Here is a 13,982-nt window from a genome sequence, read left to right on the forward strand (position 1 = left end):
CAGAAAGTCTTCCTCCAGGTCAATGGAGGCTGTGGCTTCATCAATAAAGATAATCTGACGGGTATAAAACAGGAGTGAAGACAGCCTGCTTGGGCCCCCGAGATGTGGGTCTAATCTTAGTTCTAAACTGATTCATCAAGTGCCTTTCTCTCCTGGTCTCTATTTCCTTAGCTGGAAATTGAGAGAACTGAGTTGAGATCAAACACACTTTGAGCGCTAGATATCCATTATATAATTAGCTAACTGTATTTTAATGACTAAAGAATTAAGTTCTTACAAATGAGAATGGCCCAGTGACAATTTTTTTTTGAGAGGTTTTTTGCTATAGGGTGCATGCGCTCACCAGACAGATAGAGAGAGATAGAGAAAGAAAGCAAGAAATCACCCCCCAGGGAGGATGGTCATGCTGCAATCCCTTCTCCTCCGTTCTCCTCTCGGGATCTTGACGCACACACGCCCGGCGTGAGTTTTAAGCCACCGGGTCTAAGACGCGAACCGTGCTCGACTACATGGGAGTCCAGTGACATAGCCATTACGCTAACTGCTGGTTCCCACAACTTTGTATTTTATTAACTGCCTTCCTATCCGCCAGAATTAAAGTAGAGCAATGTTCTCCAAAGGGAACCATGCACACAGCCCAGGAGGCACATAGATGGTTGTAGCCAGTATAAGGATAAACATTCTTTTAACTTTAAAAGTTTTGTGTTATTTTATTTAAAATATACATTTGGGGGGGCCAGCAGGTGGCATGGAGCTGAAGGCACTGGATCCCACATGGCCAACTTCCTGGACCTGGCCCCTTGAAAATCTCACCAGGCGTGTGTGTGTACACCCAAAATCCTGAGAGGAGAGTGAGGAGAAGGGATTGTGGCCTGGCCATCTTCCCTGGAGGTGATTTCTCACTTTCCCTTTCTCTCTCTGTCTCTTTCTGGTGAGCACACGTGCCTTACAGTAAAAAATTTTTAAATGTATATGCATTAAAATCCAACCTGGTGGCACAGTCAATGGCAAACTGAACTACCATGCTGGAAATCACATGGCTGACCACAGGTTCCAATCCCCAGGTCAACTTGAAAACACACAGGGTACATACACACATGCCCAGGACCCTAATGAGCTGGAGGGGTGAGAAAAGGAGATCACAGTATAATGATACCCTGTTGAGGGTCCTTCTCCTTTGCTCCTCTCATGTGTACACACGTGCTCTCTATCATGAATAAAGTTAGTAAACGTAATATTATATACATATATATATATGCACACAATTATACACACACACACACACACAGTAAAAACTATAAGAAGCAGTATGATTTGACATATGTTATGATTAGGATGAGATCATTTTTAAAAAGGGGGTATCATTAGTAAATCCTAGAATAGGCAATATGCAGACGTGACAAAAATCATAGAGAAATGACTCAAATTTGGGAAACATGTAGAGGAAGCAATTTCAGCACCAAGTGGCTAAGTAACAGTAAAATGGGGAACTGAGAAGTTAAGGAAGTGCTACAATACATTGCAAATTCTGTTGTTTATCTAAGAAGAGTTGGTGGGGCTGGCAGGTGGCGTGGTGGTTGAGGTGCTTACTTTCTCACTTTCTCTCTCTCTGGTCAAATTAAAAAAGAATAATGATAATTAAATTAAATAAATAGTTCTTTTTTTAAAAAAAAGAAGAGGGAAGAGGCCTTACCTCTTCTGAAACCTCCCCTACTAAAGGCTTCAATGAACTCTTCCTACAGATGTGACAGTCTGCACCAACATTTTTTGCGTTTATCATTAATTAACTACGGTGTTTGTATCTGTGTGCACTTGTGCATGCATGTGGGTGCTTTGTGCACCTGTGTGCATGTATGTATGTATGTATATATTTACAAGTATGGAAATAGGGATATACATACATGTGTGTGTGTGTGTATACACATGTTGCCTCACTTGTAAAAGAGATTTTCTACAGTTACCCCAAGTTCCCAAACACCTGAAATTATGAGGGAAATATCCAGAATACTTTGAGAAATACCAACACATGAAACTTTAAAAAAAAAAAAATGCAACTTTGGCCAGATCAGTTGCCAGCTGATTCCTAGTTCTAATAAAGATAAGCAGCGTCTCCTGCCGCCACGTTTTAAGAAGTACAGTAGACAAGTTTTAAATCAAGTTTCCAAGATGTCACCTTCCAGGAAAACAGCATCCTAATTTGATTGTAGAGGAAGGCTATTTTAGCTTAGCTGTAGGGTATCAGAGCTTTAGTGGATCCAGGCTGAAAATTTCCACCTACCACACCCTCCCCACCACACATGCATGTAAAATGGCAATCAGCAAAATGACTGAGCACTGTGGGTTTCTATGGAAAGAACACACAGCACAGTGCCCACTGTCCTGAGGTAATGGAGGGAGAAAGAGCCAACCGTCCTCTGTGACTTCCATGGCCACTCGATTGTGGTGGCCTCACCTTGGAGCTGCGAAGGAGGGCTCGAGCAATGCAGAGCAGTTGCCTCTCACCCACGGAGAAGTTTTCGCCATTTTCTACAACTTCTGCATGCAGTCCTTTGGGTAACTTTGAGATCTACAATGTGGGGGGAGAAGAGACAACATGTAAGCCCTGTGGGGTGAGACTCACCTGATCTCCTTGTGCCTCTCCTGTTGCATTTTGTGACACTCCTCCCTCTCCACACTCCCTTACTGTGCCCAGCTCACACTCATCTCAGGGCTTTTGTATATGCTAGCTCCTGTCCAGGAATGTTTCTCTTAAAGGTCTTCGCCTGGGTGCCCCCTCCGTATTTGATCTCAGCTCAACTGTCACATCCTTACAGAGGGTGAAGAGGTCATGAAGGTTGTTGGTTCATGTCTGGAGACCTCCCTAAGTGCACCAGGCATGCATGTGTCCATGATCCACACTGACTGAGGTTGGGGGTGAATTGTAGCATCAATACCTTGATGGGGGTGCTGTATCTCTGCCTCTGTTTCTGTCTCTCTTTCTGTGAATCTCTTCTGCTCATTGACTAAATACCTGCTGAAGTGTCTATCGGGCACATTACCATGGCGCTCACCATGATCTGACAGTATCTCACACATTTATTTGTCTATGGTCTTGATCTATTGAACTTAAGTACTAGGAGGGCAAACACTGCATCTGCCTTGTCTTTGCTGTCAAGCCTGTAACCGTGCCTGGCACACTGTTCATATCTGAGTGCCATCAGTCTTTACTTAGGAGTTTTGAGTCATCTGATCCCTGTGAGATTATTTAATCCATGACCCAAAGCAGCAGCATCTGGAATAGTGTGTGAACAGAGGACAGTCTCCTCTGTTGAAGATGTAAGCTAAGACCAGGAATTGACCTTGGAGCTACTTACAGTGTTGGTCAGAAATGTCCTCTCCAAGACATCCCATATCTGCTCGTCTGTATAACAGTGAAAGGGATCAAGGTTGAATCTGCCATATGAAAGGAAAAGAAGTGTTCAACAACTTTGCCCAATCTTGGAGCACTCGTTTATATACCCAGTAAATGAGCAGAAGTGGTTAGAACTGGATTATTGGGTTTGGGGGAAATTCATGGAACCACCATGAGTGGTCATTTCTGGTGCCTCTCCAGCACTCATACCTTCTGCAGGCAACAGTGCTCAGGCTGTTTGGGGACCACCTTGTCCCCAGCCTTCAAGCCCATGTGATCCAGGTGGGACTCTTCCACTACTCCAGGAGTGGAGCAAGTGACTCAAGTGTTAGCCAATCAGAAGATGGCAATCCCTAGCCACAGTGATTCATCCTGGGTGAGAAAGTAACCAATTGGAATGTATCTCAAGACTTTTAAGGTAACCATGGGAAAAGAGACATGTTCTTTCTTACTGTATTGAACAAGAGAGACTGCAGCCACAAAAATGGGACACATGGAACCTCTAGGGTCTTCCTGTGGAGCTTGAGAATAAAGTAAAAGAAGAGCTTGGGAAAACTGGGCCCTTGAATCCAGCCATAGCCTTCCCATGAGTTCATAGAAGCTTTTTGCTTTTCTTCCTTCCTTTCTTTCTTTCTTTTTTTTGGCTAAGCTATTTGTTTGTGGTTTTGTTTTTCTTTTTGTGGTTGACTATACATAATATTTATCATTTTAACCATTTGTAAGTATATAATTCAATAGCACTAAATACACCTATGATGTTTTGTAACCATCACCACTACCCATATCCAAAACTTTTTCATCATCCCCAATAAATCCTCTGTATACATTAAGTAATCTCCCCTTCCATCTCCCCTGACAGCCTCTAGTAACCTGTATTTTTATACCTTTCTATATGAACTTGCCTATTCCACCTGCCCCATATAAGTAAAATCAATCTGTCTGGTTTATTTATTTATCATAGTGTTTCCCAGGTTCATTTGTGTTGTAGCATATATCAAAGTTTTACTCCATTTTAGAGCTGAATAATATTCTAGCTTATGAATATACCACATTTTGTTTACCCATTCATCTGTGGATAGACACTGGTGGTGTTTCCACCTTTTCGTTATCGTGAATAATTCTGTTCCAAATGCCAGTGTGCAAATGTCTGTTCAAGTTTGTGCTTTCAATTCTTTGAGGTATACAACTAGAAGTGGAGTTGCTGGATTACATGGTAGTTCTGCTCGACTCTTTGAGAAACTGCCAGATTGTTTCCAACATAACCGCACCATTTACATTCTCACGGGCAACACACAAGGGTTTCTCCACATCCTTGCTAGCATTTGGTATGGCCATCCCAATAGATGCAAAATGGTAACTCACTGTGGAAGGGCTGGCTTTTCTGTCTCTTACAGTGAAAAGATTCCTACAGTGGAAAGTAAAAGTCCAGGCAACTAACACCAGGTTGGGATCTACCTGGACTTTACACCCAATAAGGTTTGCACTGTCATGTGGCAGAGGTAATATTTAAATACTTCCCTGTTACGCAACTACACAATCCTGATTAAACCTGTTCTCCTCCCCCCCCCAAGAGAGATTTTTTCCTATAGGCCACATGCACTTACTGGAGAGACAGAGAGACAGAAAGCAAGAAATCATCTCCCTGGGAGGATAGCTATGCTGCAATCCATTCTCCTCCAGTCTCTTCTCAGGATCTTGGGCATGCAGCCACATACTTCCACTGTGAGTTTTAAGCCGCTGAATCTGGGACTCGAACCACTGATAGGCTCGTTTGACACCCTGTCCTTAATGAGATGAGTATGCTCCTTTCACTGATGAAGAAATTATGGCTTATTCATGTAAAATGGCTTCTTCAAGGCCACAAGTAAGCATGAGAGTCAGACTAGAATAAAGACACTCAGAATTAGATGGATCTTTAAGAGAACCCAGAGCTCCTGGGTCTAGTCTACATTTCTTCTTGCAGCAAGAAGGGAATATCACAGGTTATAGTTTTAGACTATCTGGGGCTATACCTCATCTTTACCATTTATGTGTGTCCTTAGAAAATTGACTTTCTAAGTTTGGTTTTTTCATCTGTAGAGTGGGGATAATAAAAGAGCCTCATAGACTTGTAGGGTCAGTTAGTTTGATCATGTGCTAAAGCATACAATTGGCATAGATAAATTCCCAACAAACGTTAGTTCATGTTTTTGCTAGTCCTCATACGAGGGCACAATAGATTCAGCCAAGTTCTACCTTAACACAGAAATCTGTCACTGAATGTTTTATCATTCCTCTAACACAACACAGAAACTCCGTGTCTATGCATATATCGTCCACTCTTCCTGGAAAAACTCCCTCTTCCCTTTTCCTGCCAGCAAATTCCTACTTGGCTTTCAAAAACATACTCAAATAGCCCCTCCTCGGTGAAGCCTTGCTGGATTTACCCAGAGAGTTGTTCATTCCACTCTTGATTCTCTTAGTATTCTTTTCAAATGTCTGATCTAGTAACTACCTCCTTATTCAGTATTGTAATTTATGGGTCTTACAGCTATACAAAACCACCCTTCCTGACCTCACTGTGAGCTACTCAGGGGAACAGGGGAAATGTTCATTCATCAAAGTGTCCCCAGTACCTACCAATGTCTGAATAGGGCAGAAGCTCAGAAAAGGCAAGTTAAGTGAATGGAAAGATAAATGAATGAATGAGTTTGAATGAATGATGAGTAGAAGATTGAATGTAAGAAGCTGTGAGGGTCAGTTTATCCTCTTGCATCTAAGAACACCCCTTAATGGTCACTGAAACATGGGGGCTCTAGCTTGTTTCTTAACATCTCAGTCTTCACCAGTTACCACACCCTTTGTTCCTTCACAGCTCAAGTTCACGGTCAGGGAATTCTAATCTGGAAAAGGTTAGTCCTCAAGTTGACTTCTGAGGAAACAGAAGGTGTGTGTAGAAGCTGAAAGACCCAGTTCTGTCTGGCCCAGCGACTGTACTACCTGGATTCCTTCTCACTTCCCCACTCCCAGAATGCATGCCCAGTGAAGGAACCCTTCCTAACAATGTCTCAGGGGCTTTACCCAGTGAGTAGACAGAAGAGAATGAGCTACATCCAGATAAGAAAGAAAACAGAGGGGACCAGCAGGTGGCATGGTGGTTAAGGCACTGGACATTCCCACATGGCTGTACACGATTTGAGCCCTGCACCTGGTGGCTTGCTTTCTCTCTCTCTCTCTCTCTCTCTCTCTCTCTCTGTGTGTGTGTGTGTGTGTGTGTGTGTGTGTGTGTGTGTGGTGTGTGTGTGTGTCTGGTCAAATTAAAATAAAATGAATGAATAAATAAAAATAATTCTTTAAAAACAAAGGAAAGAAAATAGGAAACATAGTGCAAAAGCTTAACGGTATGCTGAACTCTGACCTATCCCATCAGATGTTTAAAAAGTAAAAGTATGCCTTGCTTTTTAGAACTTTTTGTTTTACAAGGTATTTTCATGTATATGCCAGGCATCAGTCAACCCTCAATGACACCTCAGTGAGGTGGGTCAGGCGGGCATGAATGGCCCAGCACACTGAGATGAGGCTGGAGGCCTAGAAATTGGGTCATTGGCCACCAGATAACCAGAGCAGCCCAGTACGGAATCCCTATACTGTGACTCCCTCCTCCCTTCCCTGCACCCAGATCCTCTGCACCAGGTAGCACTCACCTGATGGTTCCTGAGAGCAAGACGGGATCTTGAGGGATAACTGAGATCTTGGACCGCAGATCCTCCAGGCCAATGCTGCAGATGTCTACGCCATCGATGAGAATCCGGCCTGCTGTGGGCTCCACCAGGCGGAAGAGAGCCACTCCCAAGGAGGACTTCCCTTTTGGGCAAGAAACAAATGGGATCTAGTTTCCTGAGTCTGCACAGGGGAAGCACAGGCCACACCTGTGGTCACACCTGACTTGCTCCCTTTGGTGGCACATCTTAAGTCACTGTGAGCCCTGAGAGGGTAGAAGAAAGTTGGTGTTTCTGCTTCAGTGTCCAAAGCCATGAGCGGCTTTCCTACAGCCTAGAACAGAGGTCACAAAGGGAGTCCCTGAATCAGACCAGTCCATACATCCAAGGGGACTTCAAAAACTTGCAGAAAAATCTAATTAAACTATGAGTTTAATTTGGTGCAAAAAAAATGTTTAAATCTATGTAGTTTTTCATAATATGCATGTCCCATGAACTTTCAGAAGACCTCCTATGTTTCATAGTGGTATGATTATTTTTAAATTCCTTGCCAGCATTTAAAAGAACCCAAAGGCCCTGTATACAAAGATTCAAATTGCATATTTCTCTTATACTCAGTAGAATTGGACCCAAATCCCCAGGCAACAAGAAGCTGGGGCTGAGTGTGAGTGCTTCCTTTAGACAGAACAACATGCTCTGATTCCATACCCTCCCTCCTCATCCTTCCCACCCTTACATTATATCCAGACATGCTTCACCCAACTGTGTTACTTGCCAGGCCCCCAAAGCATTTAAGTTTTCAAATCTGCTCTGAGCGATAAGGCCTATGAGAATAGAAGCTGTGTGTCTTGTTTACTTTCAGGTGCCCAGGCTTAATAAATACCTTCTGAGTGAATATAGTCGACTAGTACCTACTGAGAGCTCTCTGTTGGAGTCCAGCCCTCTCAGGCCAAGGGTCAGTGAATAATAGCAAGAGAAGAGCACACAAAAGAAGCTCTTCACCTGGTGGTCATGTAAGTATTACAGGACTGCCAAGAAGAGGAGACTCCTGAGTCATCCAAAAGGCCTCCTGGATACAATATTCCACAAGACCTACCCACATGGGAAGGTTCTGGGTTCAGGTCCAGAGGCCTCCTTGAGTACCCTGGGCATGCATTTGCCCATGATGCAGGGCTAGCTGAGGCTGAGACTGCATTGTGGCATCAGGACCCTGTTGGGAGTGCTGTCTCTCTGTCTTTCTCATGCATAGAAACAATAAATACACTAAAAAAAAAAAAGAGAGTGAGAGGGTGACCCATAAGGGTGGAAGAGGAAGAGAGGAAGGAAAAGGAGAACCCAGATTTTCTCCTTGGCCTACTCTTCAGCCCCTGTACTGCCACTGCCTGAAGCATCCCTCCTCAGTTGCATCCAGTTCCTCCTTCCTGTCTTGGCTTAAATGTTGAGTTCAGAGCCCAGACCTCTGCAGCTCAAGCACCACCAGCCCTGTCCCTCCATATAAATCACACTGTCTATTTCTATTACACCTGCACTCAGACTTATTTCTTTACTTAATAGTTTATCATTGATCACCTCCACTAGAATCCCATGATAGCAGGCACCTTGAGTTTTTGCTCATCAGTATCTAACACGGGGCCTAGTACAGAGTGAAGGCTCAATAAATATGTGTGGATGACTGAGCAACAATGTGCCCCCAAATAGAAATGGCACCCATAAGTCAAGGGAGAGGACAGGGACACTCCCTAGGGAAGCTCACCAGAGCCCGTTCTTCCTACGATACCCACAACTTCTTGGCCATGAATGGTCAGGTTGAGGCCATGCAGGATAATAGGTGTGTTGTCTCTGTATTTCATCTGATAATCCTGGAATGTGATTTCCCCATGCTGTGGCCATCCATGGAGACAATTTGTGCCTTCAATGTGTAAAGGAGCCTCAGAGACACACATCTTGTTTATAAAGAAAGAAAAAGGAATCAGTGGTTATCAATCTCTACCCATGCTCAGTAGACCCCCAGGTCTCCAGTTGTCGGACATGTGACCCACCCAGCTGGTCCTGCACCATCCTGAAGCCACTGGCTCTTGGATGAGAGGAACATCCCAAGAGAAACATCCCCACCCCTCACCCTCCACCCCCATTCCCATGAAACATATATAATTTTATCCCAGAAAAGCAAGAAGCCCTCCAGTTATTAATATACAACACTTTTTCTAATTGACTGTATGAGACTCTAAAGAAATAGAATCTAGAATCATGATCATAAATGCAGCAGCAAAAAACTAATTCCTTTATAGCTCAGAGCCCTTGTGCAAACTCTCTCCATCTTCATCCTACTCATAGGATATGGTCTCTTTAGACACATTTTATAGGTGAGGAAATAGAAGCCCCACTAGATTCAACAACTTGCTTCAGCTCACACAGCTTATGTGCAAACCAACTGGGACTTAAACTCAAATTTGTCTGACTCTAAGCTCATGACTCTGCATCAACCAGAGTTCGGTAGTGGGGAGAACACACTGGAGGAGATGCAGAGTCACCTGACACAAGTCACGGTTCTCCACTACCCATGCAATGTCATGATAGCATCTCTTGGTGTTCAACCAGAGTACTATGATTCTCAAATTCTGCTCACATAGTAGTCAGAAGACCTGGCTTTACAGGGCTCTGCCAGCCCCAGACAAGATGTTCAGCCTAGCTAAGCCTCAATTTCCTTGTCTGGAAAATGTAGATAATGATTCAACTGACCTAATCCAATTGTTTTGTGATTCTGCAAGACACTCTATTAGCTATTATCATAATAGATAACAATAATATTGGGTCGTCTAAAAAGTCATAGGAAAATATGCATGACTTTTCCTACAACCCAATAGATAACTAACTAGGTCCCATAGCCTAGTGGTTGAGGGAACTGGATCTCACGTGGCTGACCATGGTGTGAATCCCCAGCCCTGACAGCTTGGAAAACATGCCAGGTACATGTGTGTGCATGCCCAAAATCCAAGCAGGAAGGAGAAGTGGAGGAGAGGGGATTGCAGTGTGACCATGCCTCACCAGGGAGTGTTTTCTCCCTTCCTCCCACCCCCATCTCTGGCAAGGGTACCTATCCTCCGGCAATGAAATAATAATAATAATAATGATGATGATGGTGGCATTATTGAGCTTTCACTATGGGCAGGCCCTTGCTAAGTGCTTTACATATTATATGGTCTTATCTTCATAGTAAAACCATGAAGTAGCTACTGTTGTCTTTCCCATTTGAGAGATGGGAAACAGAATTTGAATAAGTTGTGCAAGGTAACACAGCTGATTTAAACCGCAAAGCTTGGACTCAGACCCAGGCAATCCGGCTACTGAATCCGTGCTTTTAACTACCATTACATACATAGGAATGATTCATGATATTTGGGCAAACTTCTTGTTTCTAAAAGGAACAGATTATAAGGGGACATCAAAAGTTCATGGAAAAAATGGAATTAAAGTATGAGTTTAGGGGCTAGAAGGTAACTTGGTAGTTAAAGCACTAGACTCCCTTCTGGCTGATCACATTTCGAATTCTGGACCTAGCGGCTTGAAAATCACACTGAGTCTGTGTGTGCGTGTGTGTGTGTGTTGTGTGTGTGTGTGTGTGTACCCAAAGATCCAGACAGGAGAATGGAGGAGAAGGGATTGCAGTGTGTCCATCCCCTGGTGGGGAGGGTGGAATTTCTCATGTTTCCTCTCTCTGTCTCTCTTTAGCAAGCTCATGTACCTTCCCTCTCTCTAGCAAGTGCACATACCTCATGGTAAAAACTAAAATTAAAAAAAGTATGAGTTCATTTTGGTTCAAAAACTAATGTAAATTAGAAATAAACGTTTGGGATTTTTTTAATAGTACACATTTTCCATGAACTTGCTGAAGAGACCTTGTAGTCCCTCTGTCTGCAAGATTACTGTAAGGGATGTGGTCAAAGTGAGTTGAGAGGCATGAAAGAGCTTCAGAGAGACCTTTCAGCAGTCACGGAAGCCATGCCCCAGCTTGCTGAGCTCCCACACCAGAACTGATCTGGGACCCACCTTCATGTATTGCAGCATTCTCTCTGCAGCTGTGAAGTGTGCCTCTGTCTCCGAGCCAATTCGGGCAGTGGCCTGGAAGTTGGACGCCAGCTGGAATGAAACAGACGTGTCTGAAGGTCAGGAGGCTGCTGGGAGTGTGCTCAGGCTCTCAGTGCTGCTGAAAGCCACTGGCTGCCACTGCCCCCAAGTAGCTCTTTAAACCAAGATAATTGCAAGAATAGAGCAGAGACTTCTAGTGTCCCTCAGCAGCCTGCTGAGTTTAGCTGTGGCGGTGGGGAGCAGTGGTGGATGAGAGCCATCCATCCAGCTACTGCACCACCTCTAGTCCCCTCTCTGTGTCTTTCTGCTTTCTACTCAAAACCTCTGGCCACACTGCAGGAACTCACTCAGCACATGCACAGTATATCCCCCAAACCCAGGGAAGTTAAAGCTATTGAGAGCAACTTTCAATAATGGGGAAAAGGAGCTGGTAGATAAACACTTCCATCTCTCAGTCTTTGGGAGAACATCCTGGGAATATCTCAAGCTTCTAGGAAGACTCCCATGGAGTTGAACCCTTGAGAACGGGGACTTCAATGACACTCTCTCATTATGGATTTCCTCCTTCGCCCATCTCAGACTCTTGCTCCCTCTTTCCTGTTTCCTGGGAGAGTCTCCTAAAAAGTTGCCTACACCCAAATCCTCATCTCAGGGCCTTCCTTTAAGGAAACCCAGGCTGGAGAAGTTTAGGGATTCTTGAGAACTGGAGGCACCAATGAGGAACTGAAGTCCAAAGAGTGAAAATGACATATAGCTGGAGGAAGAGCTAGGCTTGAGATCAGTCTTTATACTTGCTACCACCCTGGTCCAAGAAACCAGCAAACAAGACATGTGGTGCTGGATAGTAGGTTCATTATTAGTCATTCAGCAAACTGGTGGAAGTCCTTATGCCGGTTGCTGGGCCAGGCTTCACATTCCAAAGTGCAACAGACATGGAAGCTCCAGCTAGATGGAAAATTAGACAAGTCAACAGAGGTTGACAACCAGAGAGATGTTCTCTACAATGGAGTACCACAGTGTCCATGGTGGGTCACCAGGTCAGAGCCAAGAGAAGAATTCTTAGATGAGTTGGTGCTAGAGATACATTTTTAAGGTGAAGTAGGCTTTAGCAAGATAAAAATGAGTAGAAAAGGATATTCTAAAGATAGGGGACAGTCTAAATAACCCCGAATGTAGTAAAATAGCAAGATATATCCAGGGATCTTCACCATAATGAAATGACACTAACTGGGGAAAGAGGCCAGGGACAAATTGGAAGACACCTTTCCTCCAACCCAAAGTACATCAGACATTGCTGGTCACCTGCCAGCAGATTTTCCATTATGTTCTGTTGTCTGGCAGCCTCATGCTTTAGGGAAGGTTGGCTAATCCAAATCAATCATGTTCATTCTACTCCTCTTTCCAGTGATTGGTTTAGGTGTGGGCCATGACATAATTCTGACCAATAAGCATGAGAATCAGACAGGTGTATTTTGGGGTCAGCTCTATGGCCTAGTGGTTAAGAGAGCTCGATTCCTCATGGCCAACTGCATTTTAAATTCCAGTCCTGGTGGCTTAAAAAACATGCCAGGTGCATGTGACGGCATTCTCAAAATCCTGACAAGATGGAGAAATGAAAGAGAAAATCTTGTGGTGGCATCATGCTCCAGTGAGGGGTCTTTCTCCTTTTCCTTTCTGCCTCTCTCTGGTGAGTGCAGGGGCCCTCTAGCAATTTAAAAAAAAAAAAAAAAAAAAAGGACATGTTCTGGAAAACTTTTTTGCTCTTTAAGAGGGACACATAAAAGAAGTTAGCTACTTTCCAGCCTTAGGTTGTTCCTATGTGGGAATATGTTCTTCAGGGTTGTAAGAAGTAGCCATCTGTGACCACCAGTAGACACTCCTGAGAACAAAGCCAGGCTACGGATGCCACATCAGAAAATGAAAGGACCATGGGTTCATGTTAGGCTAGTAAATTAACCAACAGAGAATAGCTCCACCCCAACACTCTGGTTACATCCAGTAATAAGTTTCCCACACAAACAGTCAAGACCATTTTGAGTTGGTGCTTTGGTTTACAGCCAGAAGCATCTCTGGCTTTTATTGGAAAACTTCTTAGGGCTTCAGAGTGCCATGGTGTGTGAGCCCTACCTCCTAGAGCTTGAGCATGATTTTCTCAAGAGTTCACACAGAAGTCAATGAGGTGCTGGCTTGACCAGAGTAGTAAGTACACTCTGGGGTCATGATGTCAGACTGAGGGGATCTGGAAGGCAGGCTCAAGAGCTTAGGTTTTATATAAAAGGAGACAAGAATTTCTGACGGTTTCTGAACAAGACAGTGACATGAGAAAATTCTAATTAAAAATAACTCTGGGTATGCAAGGTGGATTAAGGAGGCTAGGAAGCTGTATCTAGGTTGGAGATGAGACACTCAAATAGAGCAGCAGGCATTGAGAAGAAAGAATGGCCCCCAAGAGCTGTTAAAAAACACTCGGTCCTCCAGGCAGGGCTCCTCATTAGCCAGGACAAGCTGCGGAGGACAACCTTTGAGCAAGCACTTCCGTGGGCACAGCACAGCCATGAGATATGAACTTCTGTCCTCAGTCCTGATAGGATTGTGCGCCAGCACGGAGTAACCTTCCTCCTGAGCTGTGCCCTTCTGGTCCATGCCCTGCAGACCCAGGAGGGTTTTCTGGACTTTAGTGATTCTAAATTCCCTGAGATAGCAGTTGAGTACCTCTCCCCTCTAGTTCTAGAAGGCTTAGGAGTAACTGCATGTGTGTGTGTGTGTGTGTGTGTGTTTGTGTGTGTGTAGGGGGTAATCTAACTTAA

At 44.1% G+C, this 13,982-nt stretch overlaps 1 protein-coding gene across 1 annotated transcript in view; it reads right to left on the reverse strand.

The window, feature by feature from the left end:
- Positions 1-13,982, reverse strand: part of ABCC11 (ATP binding cassette subfamily C member 11) — an 81,211-nt gene that overhangs the window by 3,855 nt on the left and 63,374 nt on the right. The window contains 5 exon segments of the mRNA XM_027774486.1: positions 2,453-2,566; positions 3,354-3,432; positions 7,075-7,234; positions 8,843-9,032; positions 11,137-11,226. Coding sequence (XP_027630287.1) covers positions 2,453-2,566; positions 3,354-3,432; positions 7,075-7,234; positions 8,843-9,032; positions 11,137-11,226 — 633 coding nt within the window.

The sequence above is a fragment of the Tupaia chinensis genome, unplaced genomic scaffold, assembly GCF_000334495.1.
Source record: "Tupaia chinensis unplaced genomic scaffold, TupChi_1.0 Scaffold000439_1, whole genome shotgun sequence".
NCBI lineage: Eukaryota > Metazoa > Chordata > Mammalia > Scandentia > Tupaiidae > Tupaia > Tupaia belangeri.